General features: G+C 41.3%; 1 protein-coding gene across 8 annotated transcripts; it reads left to right on the top strand.

The window, feature by feature from the left end:
• Window positions 1-1,074: 1,074 nt before the first annotated feature.
• Window positions 1,075-16,460, top strand: PLEKHS1 (pleckstrin homology domain containing S1). Of its 8 annotated transcripts, none has more exons than XM_039709463.1 (15): window positions 1,077-1,215; window positions 2,205-2,308; window positions 2,792-2,926; window positions 3,342-3,433; window positions 3,525-3,631; window positions 4,992-5,126; window positions 6,271-6,343; window positions 7,000-7,107; window positions 7,760-7,852; window positions 9,525-9,638; window positions 10,609-10,724; window positions 12,027-12,236; window positions 12,463-12,564; window positions 12,957-13,092; window positions 13,821-16,460. In XM_039709463.1, the coding sequence occupies exons 3-15, from the start codon at window positions 2,896-2,898 to the stop codon at window positions 13,887-13,889; spliced, it is 1,386 nt and encodes a 461-aa protein (XP_039565397.1). In that variant the 5' UTR covers window positions 1,077-1,215; window positions 2,205-2,308; window positions 2,792-2,895; the 3' UTR covers window positions 13,890-16,460. The 8 variants fall into 8 exon arrangements, with proteins under 8 accessions (XP_039565401.1, XP_039565400.1, XP_039565397.1 ...); XM_039709460.1 differs by lacking the exon at window positions 2,205-2,308 and having other exon boundaries at window positions 13,821-13,913; window positions 14,889-16,458; XM_039709467.1 differs by lacking the exons at window positions 2,205-2,308; window positions 13,821-16,460 and adding an exon at window positions 13,174-13,783 and having other exon boundaries at window positions 1,075-1,215.
• Window positions 16,461-16,675: the final 215 nt, after the last annotated feature.

Here is a 16,675-nt window from a genome sequence, read left to right on the forward strand (position 1 = left end):
GCAGCCAACATTTCAGTATTTGTTACTTCTCTAGAGGTTCTTTCATGCCTTAAGTTCATTAGTGTTTATTTGCTTGAGATCTAGCCTGTTTTATATTTCTGTGAACAATATTCCCCTGTGTCCAGAACTTCAGGCCAGTTCCAATATATGAGATACAGAAAAATCAGCATAAACTACCGGAATACTCTGCCAGAGAGGAAAGTAACATGGAAAGATTAACTCAGAGTAGAAGTGAAAGACAGAGAGAAAAACATCCCCTTGTGTCAGGATCAAGATCTCTGCTAGATGAGCATTACTTTAGATCATATCCAGAAAAAATTAATATTTTTTCAAAAGAAGATTGTGTACCAACAGACATCACCCCTGAGTGGTGATACTGAGATAGCTGAGAGCTGTGCAGCCCATGAGCCTGAAGGATCCCACTCAGAGTGAGGAGCCCTTGACCCTTTCAGCAGAGCCAGGTTGCTGAACAGTGATTTAAAAAGATTCAGGGTGTTTTAGCTTTTTTCCCTGATCAAATTTATGACTGTTTTCTATTGAAGAGCAATTCCCTTGCCATCTACAGGATTAGCCAGATGGTTTAGTGTGTAAATCCACTTTCATTATTGATACATTGAATGTTTCTGGAGAGAATCCCAAAAATTCACTTTCAGCCAAAACTAACACTGAAATTACCTTGTCATGACATGGGCAGCACAAGAAATCCTGCTTCACCATTGTATGTTTAACTAAATGATCTTTAAATCTGAAATTGGTTTCAATTTATGGCACTTTTATGATCTTTTAGGGTTCTTACTGCTGCTTTATATTCCAGCCATGGGTGGATATTAGGCTTTAGAAACAGCTCAGGAAATGAAGGGACTGTTCAGAAAGCTGAACCAAAAAAAAACCAGGCTGTCTGCAGGATTTTTTTCTGTGTGGGAGACATTTATCACTGCCTCAAATGTGCATATTTTTCATTGCTTTTAAGTGAATATTAATCCTCTGGATTTCCCCTCTCCAGAGCAGTCTTTGGTTACTTCCCATGCAGAAACAGGAATTTCCTTGTGGGTCATATTTCAGGGTGTTTGTGTTTATACATGGATTGTAAGAGGGCAGTCACAATGCAGGGCAAGGTCTCATCGTGTTTTGCTGCAGGAGGCAGGACAGGGAATCTGGACTTACTTGGGGGTGCAATTCTCTAATAACCTTCTTCACCATGAAGACATTTTGCTTGTAAGTATGAACACAGTTTGTTTTCCTTATCTTAGAAATTTTTGAAGTTTTATAATAGCTTTCATCATAATGATTTGAGGCATTTTATTTGCATTTTGACTGAAATGTCTCATTGCATTTCAAAAGGTTTGAAGCAATCAAATCCCTTAATGCCTGGCATACAAAAATCTGAGGGGTTATAATCATGGAATTGGCATTTTGAATTAGACCTATTTACAATGTTGTTTTCTGTTGAAAAGACAACTAGATGTAACAATTAAAACCTTTTTCCCAAAAGGCAGAGTGAGATAGCACAACTAATCTCACAGGTGCTTGTCTATCCATGCAAATCTTGACTTTTACTGACATCCAGAAGAGACTTTTATCCTGTCAGAGACTCTTGGAACATTGTTTTGTAGTAATTGCATTGTTTGCCAGTTGAGGTGACTGTCAGTCACACTGAACAGAACAATACATTGCCTTTCATTCCAACCCCAGGTGTGTGCCCCTACTATTGACTTTGTGTACTGTCATTTTTAGTTTTGGAAATTGCTTTTTTGTCCTTTTATTTTTCTGGTAGGCAACAGATGAAAACTCTAGAAGCAAATTTCATAACAGTTTATCACGGCATTTGGACAACAAATATTTCCTCCCAAAAGGCAAAAATTGCAAAGGCTTCCCTGAAAAAAAACCCTAAAAAAAAAACAAAAACCAGACAGAAATGTACAGAAACCTCTGATGGACCTAAGCTTGTAGTGGGTCATTCCCATTTAGAGCCGGAACAGGAGAAATAAAAGTTTATAGCTTTAATTGTGCCTCAGGGGTAAAATTCCGTGTGTAACCCACCCCATTCCTGACCAGCCTACTCCTGACTGAACCATGTTTACTTTTGGCACCATGGAGATAATCACTGAAGAAAGAAACAGAGGAAAGCCCTCAAATCTCTCACTGCAGCCAGGGTTCTCAGTAGAGAGAGAGAGCAGCACTTGTAATCCTTCAGATTTTCCCAGGAGAGGCTCTGTGGCTTCAGGTGGCACAAGGGGTCTGTGTAACCTCATTGTAGTACAACAACTTCCAGCCAAGACCTGATTTTGCAGGGAATGAGAGTTCTGAGGTAAGGCAAAAGGAATCTTTTGAAAAGGCATTGTATTATTATGACAAATTTGCAAATTATTAAAATTGCCATAGTATTATAACTGTATTTTTTACGTATCTTTTTAACTCTTTAGGCCAAGTTATGCCAGTTTTGTACAGGACTGATCATGCTGGCAAAGCAGTGTCAGAAACATACATGGATGCAGCATTCCTAGGTTACAGGTGTCACCAGTGCAAAGAAAGGGCCAAATGAAATTCTCTTGGCAGCTCTCATCACTTCTAGGCAAATCATCTTTTTGGCTTATAAAAGTGGATAATATTTGTTATTTGTAATTTTGTGATTGTATTATAAAGTAACAAATATAGCATATCTGCATAATTTAATATTATATAAAATTATTTATAAATATATTACAATTAATAGTTATTATGGCTGTTTTATGTATTTTGATCATCAGTATGAAAATAAAACATTGTAAGATTTTTGTTATTTTCTCAACAGCAATTGTGTGTGCAGTGAAATGCTTCTCTGCAGCAAGCAAACTGAAAGGAATTAGCTTCAACACTTTTGCTCTTTTTGTTATCTGGGTGGAAGAAACAATCAGGATGGCTTCTACAAATAAAATAAATTCTGCAGGTACAAAATTTCTTGTATTACAATTTTTCAGTAGTAGAGTTGTGAGCTCATCTATCCTTAGCTGACTGAATGCCACCTATGAATTTCTTTGGGGCTGTATTTCAGATTACTGATTGTGAAGCTAAATAACACCAGACCCCAAAAGTTAAATAAGATCAGTTAAATAAGACAGCAACTCATGATATCTTCTGAGCCCCTACATTTTCAGAACTATTACTTTGCAGTTTGGGCCAGTTCTCAGCATCAGGGAAGCAGGGCCTGGCTCTATATTTTATAGCCTTGATTTCTGTTTGTCTTATGGCCATTTAAGCACAGAAGCCCAGTGCTAAGCAACAATTTCCAGTTCAAACAGGTCTTTTTAAAGAGATAATTGGCAGCAAGTTAAGTAATGGTGCTGTTCATTTCCTTTGATTAGTGAGAATTCAAAATATATTTTGCCCTGAAGGTGGAGTCTGCAAGCATGGATTCCTCGTCAAGTCACCACCTCATCAACTTTTCAGCTCACAGGTATACTAGCACAAATTAGTCATATTTCAGCAATCCCTCATATCTGCGATCCTGAATTTGAATGAGACACAAATTTCTTTCTCTTTGGCAGAATTCCTGGAAAAGGCGCCTGTTTGTCCTGTCCAAGTCCAGCACAGGGAATTACATCCTGAAGTATCTAAAAGGCCAGCACATAAAAGGCTCCATTGCTGTTGATCAGTATGTAGCTCAAATGCATCATCTTTTTTATTTTAAGTCATGTATCAGCACTCTTCAATGGCCACTGACTGTACAAGCACTTGTTCCTGACTGAACAAGTCAGGATTGGGTTCTTGGTTCAAACCCAATGAACTCCACAAAAGAGTCCCATGGGCTTTGTCAGCTTTGGGTGGAACTATGATATATGTAGAAGTGAAAATCCTGAATTGCTTTATTGTAATTACTTTTGTGTGAGTGATTGTGATGTATCAGCCAGTGAGATACCTGGCCTGGCTCCATGATCCCAAGGCTGTGTTCCTGCAGTAGAACGCATTTCACCTTCCGTGAGGACAGTGCCATGCTTTCACTCACACGTGAATCACGACAGGCTGTGCCACTCTCAGCTGTGGCACACACCCTTTCCCTGCTTGCAGCTTCACAAAGTGCTTTACAGCTTTGTGCAAAGGTCTCCTGACTTTCTTATAACCCTTTGGGCTGATTATGGTTGCTCACTGCCTTTTGTTCTGCCAAGAAATTGCCCTGCTTGGGTTTGGGTTGGTCATTTCTCTCCTGTCAGCACATGCCTACTGCAGCAAGACTGAGTGTCACTGGCTTTGGACTGGCACCCTTTACCATGCCATGGGTGAAATATGTGCAAGAGAAACAGAAAATGTGATGGGAAATGTAAATATTTCCTGTCAGATCTAGAGGTTAATACTGCAGGCTCCTGGAATTGTTAGGCAAGGAGGTCCCCCACCACATTGCTGTTGTGCTTCTTCCATTAAGAGGATTTACATTGTGAAGCTTTCAAAAATATTGCAGCTTGCTCAGTGGTCTGTGGTTACATTATTACCATAATTATTGTTGTTATTACTTTTATTAATTTGGCTTCTTGAAAGTTAATGGAAGTAGCACTTCAAGTGCTTCAAGTACCCATTAAGAGTACTTCTGTTCCTCTTCCCCTCCATTAAAACACTATTAATATACAATTAGTTTCAAATCAAATCTATTGTTTTATAATGGCTAAAAAACTTCCACAAGAAATCTTTCTTACTGCTGTCTCTTTTCAAGATTCTGAATTAAACCAAAAGCCCCCTTTTCCAGAAATGAGGATCCATAGTCTGAGCACTTTGGAAAAGTTAATTTTATATTTTTACCTGGAGATTTTCTTCATTGAAAAGACCACCTCTTTTGAATGTGTGCATTTATTTTCTTGAGCAATTTTTTCTGTGGAAAAATGTTTAACTTTTTCCTTGAAGATCTCATCATATTATGCTCTGCTCAGATTAAAATATGGACATACACACATATATGTGTGTGTCTATTTGTATGTAACTGTGTAGAGTTATAATGTTAATGTTTCCTATGGTTATCTTCACAGAATCATAAGTATTCAAGTTGGCATAAGTAATGCTGAAATTATGGATACGGTGAGGAAGATGTTTAAATGCCTTCCTGAGCAGGTGATGTCCATCATCACTGGAAACAGATGTTACTACCTCATTGGGGACAGCAGGTGGGCATGGCAGGATGTGACAGTGCTGTTAAACTGATGTAGCTCTAAACTGTGCCCCAAGGAAGGGTCCTGCTCCTTCCCTGCCACTCCCTTCCCTTCTGTGTCTCAGCTACTGATGGCCCAGCTCTGGGATGAGGTGATTCAGCTGCCTGATCCAATGGAAAACAGCTTTTTTCTATGGCATTGCTTCCCATTACTCGCAGTTGGTTAATTTTTTGCTGGTCCAGGCAGGTGATCTCACCTTCCCTGCAGCCACCCAGTCACAGCTCCCAGCACGTGAAAGCAGAGGGAGGAAAGGGCTGGCAGTGGCACTGCCATTCCAAACTGTGCTGCTCAGGGGACAGGAAAGAGCAGAGACCTTTGCCTTCTCACCCAGCAGCTCCTGGGAGGTAGAGGAGGTTCTGCTCCTCATGGATAAAAAACAATATTGCCTGAAAACTGGGTTATTAATCAAGGGAAGCAGACTGAAGGCAAAACTTGTCCTGGAGGAAAACAGATCCCCAAAGTGCTGGCTGGGGCTTTGCTGCCACAGGGGGTGTTGTCCATGCTTTTTCAGGCTGGAATTGAGTCCTGAAGAGGGGCAGAAACTGTTCCTGTGGAGGTGATCAGCCAAAGCTCAGTTAGGTGAGGGAGAAGGGTGTTTGTCACAGTGCTCCTGTACTGCTGGCTCCCAGCATCTCCTCTTTCCCAGTCACGAGCACATCAGGGGGAATTTTTGCTTTTTTGCAGAAGAGCAGCTGATGTGTGAAATTCTGATAAGAAGAAAAACACATACCTGGGTGCTACTTGAGCGTGCCACCCAATGCCTTCCCCTGGGGCGCGGCTCTCGCAGCCCACACCGGGTGGGAAGCATTCCAGAATTAATCCAACTAAATCCACTGCAAGCATGAAAAACAGCTTCAACAGTCCTTTCATGGCGTGTTTCTCATCCTGGTGGCCCAAATGCATTCCCAAGCCTTGTTAGCTCTCTGAGTCAGGCTTTGCCATCTGGCTGTGACCACACAAGCACTCTTTCCTGAAACCCTGGGGTGCAGGGTTTTGGGAGTTTTTGTTTTGGGCCCCATAGGAAGAAGTAAGTAGGCAAAAGAATTGCCCTTGTGTGTTACCTGTCAGTAAATTTTCACTCCTCTTGTTTCAACTTCAGGCAGGAAATAGACGACTGGGTCACTCTGGTATCTTCAGTCTGCAGGGAGGACAAAAGTGGATGCTGCCCTCAGGTGACATGTTACTGTACTTTATTTTAGAAAAAAAAAAAGTATTTCTTTTTTTCATTGCAAAACTGTGCAAAGGAATTTTCCTGATCTTTGCCTCGCAAGTTGCCTCTGACCTTGGTTACTCAGAAATCCATTTTCATATAAATCCTGTACCCTGGCTTTATGCATCAAGCGGGCATTGCCCAATCTGTCTGCACTGGGATTGATTTTACATTGAAGAAACCTCTTTGAAGAGGAAGCTATATGGAAATTAGGGGAGGATTGATATTGTGCTGCAATGAACCACACCTGTGATGCATCGGAATGAATACTTGTGTGTTGTACTTAGTGGTTGTATTTAGGATATATTTACATGTTGTTTTACATCTGTCAATGTTATGAATCAGCTGGGAGCCCTGGTAGTTCAAGTTCAGGCCCAAGTTTCTGCACCTTGTCAGCCAGCCAGGCCCACCAGTTTAGACTCAGCACTAAGCACTCACACCCCCACAGCTTCCATACAGCTCAAAGCAGGGCAAATTTATGTCTGCCTAAAAAATGCCATGCAGACAATGCCTCTGAGCCATTAGCAATAAAATTTGCTCTAGTGAGATGTGTCAGTACATTTTAGCCCACACCCAACAGGTGCCTGTTTTCTTATACTGTTTTTCCCTTGTTTCTAGAACCAAGATCTTCCAAATGCAGAAGTCAAAAGCCGGACTTCCTCTTTGCCACCATCCTTGAATTCCATAGATGTGGCCAGCCTTCCAGACAAGCCAAGCTACCAGAAGGTAAACAAATTAACTGTCCTTAATAATGAGTCTGTGCCTAGGCATGACTGTGACATTTCTTTTGCACAGTTGGTTTTTTTTTCCATCAAAAGCTGTTCAGAGTTTCTGCAGTGGGTCTCTTCTGGTGGGGACCCTGAGTGGGACCTGGGTGTAACACCACAGAGTCCCCACAAGGGAAACACTTTAGAGGCAAGTCTGCATGTAAGTGAAGGCAATGGGAGACAATACTCCCTGCTTGTCTCAACTGACTGGCAAATTTCAGTGAACATTAAGTAAACTCCTGAAGATTTGCTTTGGCATGCCTTGGCAGAGGCATGTGATGATTGTTTTGGCAGCTGCTAGCCACATTCCTCCTGGTTTGTGATTGTGCTTTTATTTCTCTCTCTCTCTTTTTAGGCTGTAAAGCTTAGAGGAGAGTTCAGATCAAATTCCTCTCTGCCTTACTGACTTTCCCCTCAATATTTAAATGGAAGGGAGGGAAAACACTGCTGCTGTCCCATAGTGATTGCAGTCCAGTGTCAGGGTGAAGGAATTGCTGAGTTTCTGTAGTCACACAGCTCTGTGCAAATGGCTCGGTGACAGGAAGCTGAATGTGGGTCAAGCACCTCCAGTGTATCTTTATGAGGAGTCAACTTTTTTCCTTTTTATACAGGAGAATGGTTCCTCAGAAGACAAGAACAGGCCTTATTCAGATCCTGGCCCCCATCAGGCTCAGTGTGACTCACCAAGAGTTCTTCCAAGCCCGGTGAGCAGAACAAATCAAACAGCTCTTGCCTTGCTCCATCTGCAGAAGTGAATATTGGATTTTATCTCACCTGGGTATTTGTGACCATAGATTATCCACCTTCTTTCCTAGCACATCGAGGTGATTTCCTCTATGAAAGCTTCCTAAATATTTAGTCAGTTTTCATGTTTACCACTGAAAATGTTCTCCTAAAAACTTGCTTGAAATACCTGTGTCCAGGGGTTTTGGAGTCAGAGCCTCAGTTTCTGTGCAGCAACTGCAACTTGGGGCAGCTCTCACAAACTTGATGAAGAAAGTTGTATATTTACAGTGGTTGAGGATTTGTCCCTCCCTGCACATTTCTCAGCTGTGCCACAGTTGTTCCTAAATGGTTTATTTCTTCAGCCTTTGCCAGTAGCAATCGAGTCAATGTAACTAAATTACAGAACAAGAGCTTGTTAAATTGAGGCACGTCTTAGAACTGACCTTCTGTCAGCATTAATATGTCTTCAAGTAATTTCACTTCCATATCTAGCAGGAGTGATTTGGAAAGATAAAAAGATGAATGTTATCTTGTATTAGTGGCTAAGTGTTCTGACCTGTGTTCCCTGAACTGGTGCCTGCAGCAGTTTTCCTCTGCCGTGGATTGCTGCCTTTGCAACAGAGTCAAGAGTACAGAAAGCACAACCAAGTCTCTACCAGATCACTCTGCAGCTTAAACCCATCTTTACTAACAGTTTATGCATTGACCTCTGACCTGGAGTGGCTGAGACACAGGGCAAAAGATCTGTTCTGCTATCACAGCTAACAGGGTGGTAAATCACATTCTGCAATCACCATCCTTGTATATAGGCTGACAGCAAGTGTGAGATAATACAGCTAAATTTAGTGGAAAGCAGTGAATAGTTGAAACTGCATTGCAATGCCATGGGCAGTCAGCATAGCCCAGCTGATGCACAGTACTTTATAAAGTTGCAGTAATTCGTTTGTGAGTCTGAGCTCTGAAATGCACTGAGCTAACCCTTGGTCTGATTTTAACCAGTCCTGCTCTGGTCAGGATGTCAAGAATTTCTTTGTGTCTCTTCCTTATGCATACCTTTCCTGTCTTATTAATTCTTCTCATACTTACAATGCCTCAGAGAGCAGGTATTATTATATGCAGCTGTTCAGGCTAAGACATGCTGACCATGAGGGTTAGAAGATAAGGGATTTGGATTTTAGCTTTTTAGCCTGAAGCAGAGGGAATAGCACAAAGCTCATGTTTCTGTTTTGGCATGTGTGAAAAATAAATAACCTTGCTGTATAGAGAACAAGAAACAACAATATTTGTCCATTGGATAAAAATATTTCTCTTGCCTCATAAGTTTAACATCTGCTAACATCTCTGGACCTATTCTCTGCTCAGTGACATGCAGACAACTGACTTCCTTACTAATCCCTTGTATTTACTTCCTTTTAGCAGTGTGAGTCCCCATTTCAAGCATCTGATGTGTTTTGCTTTTTATTGGTGGTTCCCTCATCCAGGCCCAGATCTTGAAAACTCTTTGTTAAGTAATTATCCCTCATGCAAATAGGATGTATCTTACCATGTTTTCTGTGAATATTTGCTGATTCTGTTACTTCTCCACAAAAAGGAAAAAATGCATGTTATTGTGTATAACTGAGCCTGTTAAATACAAACCCATTCTTTCAGCAGGATAAAATTCTGGGAAGAAGTGAGGAAAACCTGCTGTTGTCAGATCCAGAGGAAAACATGAAAAAGGATGAAGAAGATTATTACCAAACTCCCAGCAATGTTTTAGCTAAGGTAGTTTCTCAGCTGTGAGTTCTGCTGCTCTGTTAACAGCTCCAAGGACACAGGAGACATTCAATGAGCCAAAGAGGAACTGGTAGGAGGAACCACTTGTACCTTGCAAAAGGAATACATAGATAAAGCAATAGGTAATAGAGCTTTCATTTATACAAGAATAAAAAAATACACTGGACTCATTCAGAGGATCTTCCTGGTGCAAAGTGGCATTTTGACAAAAACATTGCCGATTTTGTTGAAATCCCCCAAATTGACTGTTTCATTGTTAATGGCTTTTGCCTATTGTATAATGGGGTAGGGTTGCGTTTTTTTTCTGAAATTGGAAGCTTCATTTAGAGAATGTAACAGTACATTAGTTTTATGTATTTTGAAATGTAATTCTGTTGAAAACCAGTAAGCTGCATAAAAGCAGTACTTTTAAACACTGCAGTACATTTTGGTATCCACATTTCACTGTGAAACAAGGCAGCAGGAGAAATCATGCTGTTAATTTTATACAAATTTTGACACCTGATTTGGGAGGCTAATTTCAGGAGAAGATAAGTGGTCAGAAGTGGTTAGTTTTCTGCAGAAGTCACAGACTGTACACCTGACTGAAGGACATTAACAATGGTGATGTGGTCACATAATACAAGTGCTCTAGGTCAAGCATACCCAAAGTACAAGTCTTCTTTTTCAGTCTGCTTAAATTAAAAGGCAACAATTTTATTTTTTTTCTTTTGGTGGTAGTACTTCAGAATATAGCTGGTCTCTGGCAGTGCCAATAATTCCAGCATTACCTTTTAAGTTTCAAGCACCTTTCTAGCTCCCAGTTTCTGGGAATTGACTGATTTGAGGAAACCCAGGCTATATTAGCCAATATGTTTAAACAGCATGAACACTGAACAAAATAAGGAAATTAATAGGGGTTTCTTCTGTAGGCAGGGCAATGACATTATTGTCTTACATTGCTGTCTGTTTCTGACAGTGCACTACTGAAGTACCAAAGCCTGACCCTACAGCTGAGTCTGATGTCCCTGTGCAAGAGGAGCCAGTGCAGAAGAACCCAGTAAAGGAGAACATTTATATGTCAATGAAATCACTGTAAGTAACAACTTCACTAAGGTTTTGGAAATTAAATGTGGCACAGCAATAGAGATAGAGCTGACATCTCTGGTATTTGCATAACAAGATCTAGAGGCTGCATCTTGTTTGAATGAGTCCTTGTTGGGTCTTAGTTCTCAAAGTTCAGCATTCATGGGAACATTGGAGTCAAATTCAAACTCATAAACATGAAATTTAAGCTCACACTGCAGACTCCTGCACTTACACAGGCTCTCACTATACAATGCAGCACCTTTTGTTGACTCATACTTTTTCTGGGTTTTCATGACAACAGCTCACCACTTTAGTGAGTCACTGCAGCCAAACTCCCACAGCCTTTCAGACAGGTGCTCTCCAAAGCAGGCAGCATTATCTAGAGGTTAAAAGAGAAAGGTGGAGATGAGGCATTAGCTCCCAGCTTTTGCATTAAGAAGTTGTGTGGGTTAGGACACATCCTCCCTTTCATCTGGCCATCCAAAGAGCAGCTCTGTTGCTGTGTGTTTTGAAGGTACAGTGTTTGCCATGTCACAAAGAAGGACCTGAACTTTGTGTCACAGTTCTAGGGCCACAAGGAAACTCTACAACCTCCACAATATAGCACTGAATACTGCAGAGAACAGTGCCTGCAGGGTAAGGCTCCTCCTGAGCCAGAGGAGGGGTCAGTAGCTGACAGCTGTGGCCTGACACCTACACACAGACCTTGGGCCACATGGAGGGAGACATCTGGAAATGCAGACCCATGAACCAGACAATCCCAATAGATTAATTCAAGCTTCTCTGTGTCTTTGGGACACCCCAGAGGGAATAACTATAAAAATTCACAAGGTTATGCCATCTGAGTTAAAATAAACCAAGAGCAGCTTTTTCTACTAACCCCAGTCTTGTTTGGGGCACAATGGGGAGACAGGTCCAGGCAATATAAGGCTTATCAAATAAAACTAAAATTATTTCAAGTAGTTCTGAGTTATCACATCTCCCAAGGGACAGCCTTACATCCCTGCAGAACCCAGTACAGCCAAGGCCAACAATCTGTACTCAGTTTCTTTGTCAAGGCATGCTGTTAGCTGAAATGTTTCCAGGCTTAATAAATAGTTTTTGCATACTGAAAACGTTTATTTTGAGATTTATGATCCATATTTAGAAGAGCTGTTTATTTTACTTAGATTTTATTTTGTCCACTGGATATTCTACAAGAACTTGTTATTCTTTGCTTTATTGAGGGCTGCTTGATCCAACTTCAAACACAGCAAGAGTGCCAAAAATTGTCAAACCCCTTAATTTTTTATCATCATTCCTCTTTAGTAAGCTGCTGGATGAGACATGCCAGCCCACATGCAGACGTGATGGGCTCCCATCCCCTCCCAAATGCCAGAACAACAGTGCATGTCCAAGAGACTTGGAAGCAGACAAAGACACAAAATTCCCAGAAAGCAGCACCAGCCTGCAGCCAGCCCTCCAGAAAAGGCAAAGCTCAGTACCCCTCTCAGTGGTTCACCTGTCTATACTGCTCAGGTAAGTGTCTTCTCCAGCTGGTAGCAGAGGAGACAGACGTGTTCATGGGTTCCATCTTGCCAAGCCTCTCAGCATGCCAGAGGCACTTTAGTCATGCTTTTAGTCACAGCATTTAGTTTTAGGGAGTCTGCAAGGAGCAGGGAGCTGGACTCAATAATCCTTATGGGTCCCTTCCAATTGGAGCTGTTCTGTGATTCTGTGGTTTCTGATGTTTTTTATCTCACAGTCAAGTTACAGATGAGATGCAGGTGCAGAAATTGGATATCTTCGTACCCCTGGCTGATATCAACAGTTACCTAAAGCTTACTGAAGCAGCAGGACGAATATGGTAAGTGTGGATGTCTTGTGGCAGTGCCTGCGAGATGGGAATAAGTGACAGGCACAGAAGTGTTCAACTGCAGACACCCACCCCACCCAAAACTGCAGTTTTGGCAGGGCAGAACAGGGCAGGGGCAGTGCTTGCTGGCACTTCAGTGGTTCCTTCTGCTCTCTCCAATTATTTTTGTACTTGAGTTTGTATTTCAAATGCTGTTGTAAAGAAGAATCTAGCATGCTGTGTAATAACTAGTGATGGTTTCAACCAGAACCAGACCAAAAATTTACAAAGTCATTGAACATGTGTGTCATTTCCAGAGGGCAGCCCCATGAATGCAGTCCTGCCCAGAAAGTGCAGTGATACAGGATATCCTGTGTGTTTCCTTTGTTGTCTGCCCTCCACAGCATCTCACAGTGGGCTGGTCCTCGCAGGCTGGGGTGTTTGTTTAACCACGGAGACCATGTGGTGGCTGTGAATGATCTGCAGCCCCAGGGTGTGGAGGAGGCTTACTTCTTCATCAGCAGGTCCACGAGAAAGGAGGTAAGCTTGACTGACCTTGACTCAAATGTACCAAGCCAAATGAGAAAACAATTCCCCTTTTTGCATTTCAATTCAAACCAGTTTACTCTGGTGTAGGTTTGGCATGAATAATCCAGCACCAAGTATCTCCTCAGCATCATTCTGATGTGGTGTCTTGTATTCCTGAGCTGTGTGGGGAACACAAGGTCAGCACTGCAGAGTTTGAAGAAGACTTTGAGCAACACCAAGAGATGTTACTGGGCAACCATAAACTAAAGTTACTTGGGATTTTTATGCCTAATGCATATAAATTGCAAGTTTTGGGAAATAAACCATTGCCTCCAGGGGATGTGTGGTTGTTTGGGTATTGAGGGCAGAGCCCTGGACTCCTATGTCCTAGCACTACACATCTCCTTGTGTGAGACTGTGTTTTTTGAAGAACCTGGGACATTTCTAAGATGTTCTTTAAACCAACTGTGATCCACAACATGTTTCTGAACTCATATTTCAGTATTCAGGTTCATGACCTATATCCAAACACATTCATATTTGAATTCTGCTGAGGAGGTTGAGGTCATGAGATGCTATTGCCATCTAATGAAAGGAAAGGCAGTCTCAGCAAGGAAAAAAATACTCATCTCTCTTTATGGAGAATTTTTATTTAGTTAGTTCAAATACAAGTCAGATAGTTGCACAAATATTGATCAGATATAACAAGTTTTAAAAATGTCCCTTTTTTTCTTTTTAAGGTGAAACTTACTGTATGTAGGATTCCACATTCAGATACCTTCCATGCTAAAGGCTGCTCATGTTCCTGAAAAAAAAAAGACCTCAATGATTAAGTAAGTGCCAACACTCAAGAGAAAAGATCAGGGAGGAGAAGGTGATATATGTAGAGATAATCATTTTCTTGAGCTGCCAGACATCTTCTGCTGCTGAAGTACAAAGCACGGAGAATGTGGATTTCGATTTATGTCCTAATAACTTATTTTGTGGCATGAATGGCATGTGTTTGGCTTATATTTCATGTCGCCCTGTATTTCTGTCACACGGAAGAAAATGAGGGTTAGATAATTTACCTGACCTTTGCGCTGTGTATATTTTTCATTTCAGCAGGAAATACTGGTTTGTGCCTCTGCTCACCTCTTTACACTGAGTTACAATGGTTTATTAGTGAACTCCTAAGCAGCTAGAGGTGGGCAAACAACCAGCATTTGGACTAAAGCTGTGTTTTCCCTGGGTTGCCCTTAGCTACTGAAAGGCTTAGGTGAGCTAGGAGCTGCAGTGTTGGAGGAAAGGCTGGTGTATAAAATGTTGTGCAGTGATTCAGTGGAGTCTCCTTTAGTGTTATGCCCCTCTTATGATACAGCCACAAAAGTGCATCCAAGGGATGGCAGGAAGAAGAGCTGGTTGGAGAAAGGATGTGTCTGGAGCACCTTTGGGTTCATTGACAGCCAAGATAAGCCCTAAGTGAGAAAGCAATTCATGGATTTGGGAGAGAGAAGGGCTGACCTGCTCTGTGAAAAGTAAAGCCAGCTGGTGCAACTTAATTCAGTAGCAAATTTGACAAATTTGCTGGACTTAAAAAAATATAGTTATAAAATTTTATTCAGCTGAAGATGAAAACAGCATCAGTAACTCAAAACAGACAAACACAAATATGTATATAATCTCTTCAGATTCAGCTTCTTTTCAAAAGATTAATTTCCAGACTGAATGTTTCCACAGCCTGTCACTTCTGCCTTTGAGATAAGAGTGTTCAGGACATGCTTGTTTCTCAAGGTGGAAAGGATCACATTTTGATTTTTCTGTTTCAGTGGTGTTCAAAGGCCTGTTTGTGCTGAATTCTGCATAAATACAGAGGGAACTCCCAGTTCTGGAACTACAGAGGCTGAAAATATAAAACACATTCCTTGGGAGCTCTTCTCCAAAGCTGCTGTGGGAGTCCCATGCTCTGCACTGCTGCTTTGAGCACAGCAAATGCATTTCTGCCTAAGGAGCCCCCGAGGGATGGGATGGCTGGCTGTCACCATCCAGGACTTCTTCCAGTCCTGAAACTCTGTCAGTCTGCTATGACAGTCCTCACGGCCTGAATCCTAAAATCAGAGATCACCTACTTCAAGAGCATCTACTGAGAATTTCATCCTCAGCCTTTCCTGGCCAAAGTTTGCCTCAGCTCTTCTGAACTTTGGAAAAGGAAAGTCCAAACTTTTCTGTGTTCCTCCAAGGCTCAATCTCTGTAAAATCAGGAAGTTATTTTCTAATATTTATCCTAGACAAATTTTTCAGAAAATTAACATGACTTTTTTCTTGCCCTGTTTTCAGTGGGCAGAGGGAACATTTGGATTGCCACTGTCTGCACAGAAATCTTCATTGTGGAAGATATTTTTTCTATTCTCCCTTCTCTTTTTCTTAGACCAAACATCCTCCATTCTTCCATCATTCTTTCAAACGGATCCTGAAAATGGTAATGCGAGACAAATACCTTGTGTTTCCAGTTATGGATGAACCAAGGAGGTGAGAAATTGAAATTTAAAGAATTCAATTCAAATTGAATTCAAAGAATTCAAATTCTTTTTGAATTTCATCAGAAAGAAATCCAAAGCCATGAAGCAATTTCCTAGAACTTTAGAGAAACATTTCTCCAAAGAGGTGAATTAGTGAGGAAGATCCCCCATGGTGGTGGGAGAAGAGCCACCTCCATGGAACCTGCTGCTGAAGCAGATGCTGAGCACTGCATGCTGCACCTCTCAGCCATGGAAGAATGATACTTTTGGACAAAAGCAGCATTTAGTTAGATATAGCATGTACAGAATAATTCCAGAATGTTTTAGAGAACTGGGGGATTACTTCTGTGCTTCAGTAAACAGTTACAGATGTGTGACTCCATAATTGATCATTATGTCAGTTTGCACTGTGCTAAATGCAGATAATTAATGTCACATATTGGCTGATTCATAACACTTACAGAGACAATATGGAAATGACATTGGTACAGTAAATTCTGGTAGGGTGTGTGAAGCTGTCTGCCCACATATGATTAATAAATGTCCTAACACTTTACAACACATTGTATGCAGCAAAACACCTCATTTTCTCCTAACATGGCCCCTCCTTGCCCTGCAAAGATTACCTGTAACTTCCCAGTAATCTGCAGCTGAGTCACTTAACAGCCCATTAAAAAAAAAAAATAAATCTTCACTTAAATAAAGATTTAGGTTGTTTCCCTGGCTGTTAATTTGTGGCACTTTTCTATGCTGCTCTCATTAGTGGCTACCAATATTTCCCCGTGGATTCCCAAACTTGACTCATGCTCTTTCTACTGCAGCATCTAGCTAGGAAGATGGCAATGGCCCAGGAGAAAAGCAAGTCCTGGAAGAGAGATAAAGTAATGGTAAGGGAAGTCTCTATATTGATGTGAGGTCATTGAAGTTAAGAAAAATAAAAAGCCCATTGAACAGAAAGCACAAACCAGACCACACAAGCTCCACACTTCCTCCCAAGGGCAACACTGCTGAGAACTGGGCTTGGAGTCATAAAGTGATCAAGAGAGCACAGGTCCTGCAGCAGAATGAGTCCAGCCAGGGAAGGTTATCTGTGCAGT

This window comes from Passer montanus, unplaced genomic scaffold (genome assembly GCF_014805655.1).
Source record: "Passer montanus isolate IOZ18808 unplaced genomic scaffold, ASM1480565v1 scaffold21, whole genome shotgun sequence".
Classification (NCBI taxonomy): Eukaryota; Metazoa; Chordata; class Aves; order Passeriformes; family Passeridae; genus Passer; species Passer montanus.

Coding starts and splice junctions, on each gene's coding strand:
- PLEKHS1 (XM_039709463.1), top strand. CDS start 2,896: ATGGCTTCTACAAATAAAATAAATTCTGCAG. Junction 5,127..6,270: donor TACCTCATTGGGGACAGCAG/GTGGGCATGGCA, acceptor TTTCAACTTCAG/GCAGGAAATAGACGACTGGG. Junction 13,093..13,820: donor GCAGGTCCACGAGAAAGGAG/GTAAGCTTGACT, acceptor TTTCTTTTTAAG/GTGAAACTTACTGTATGTAG.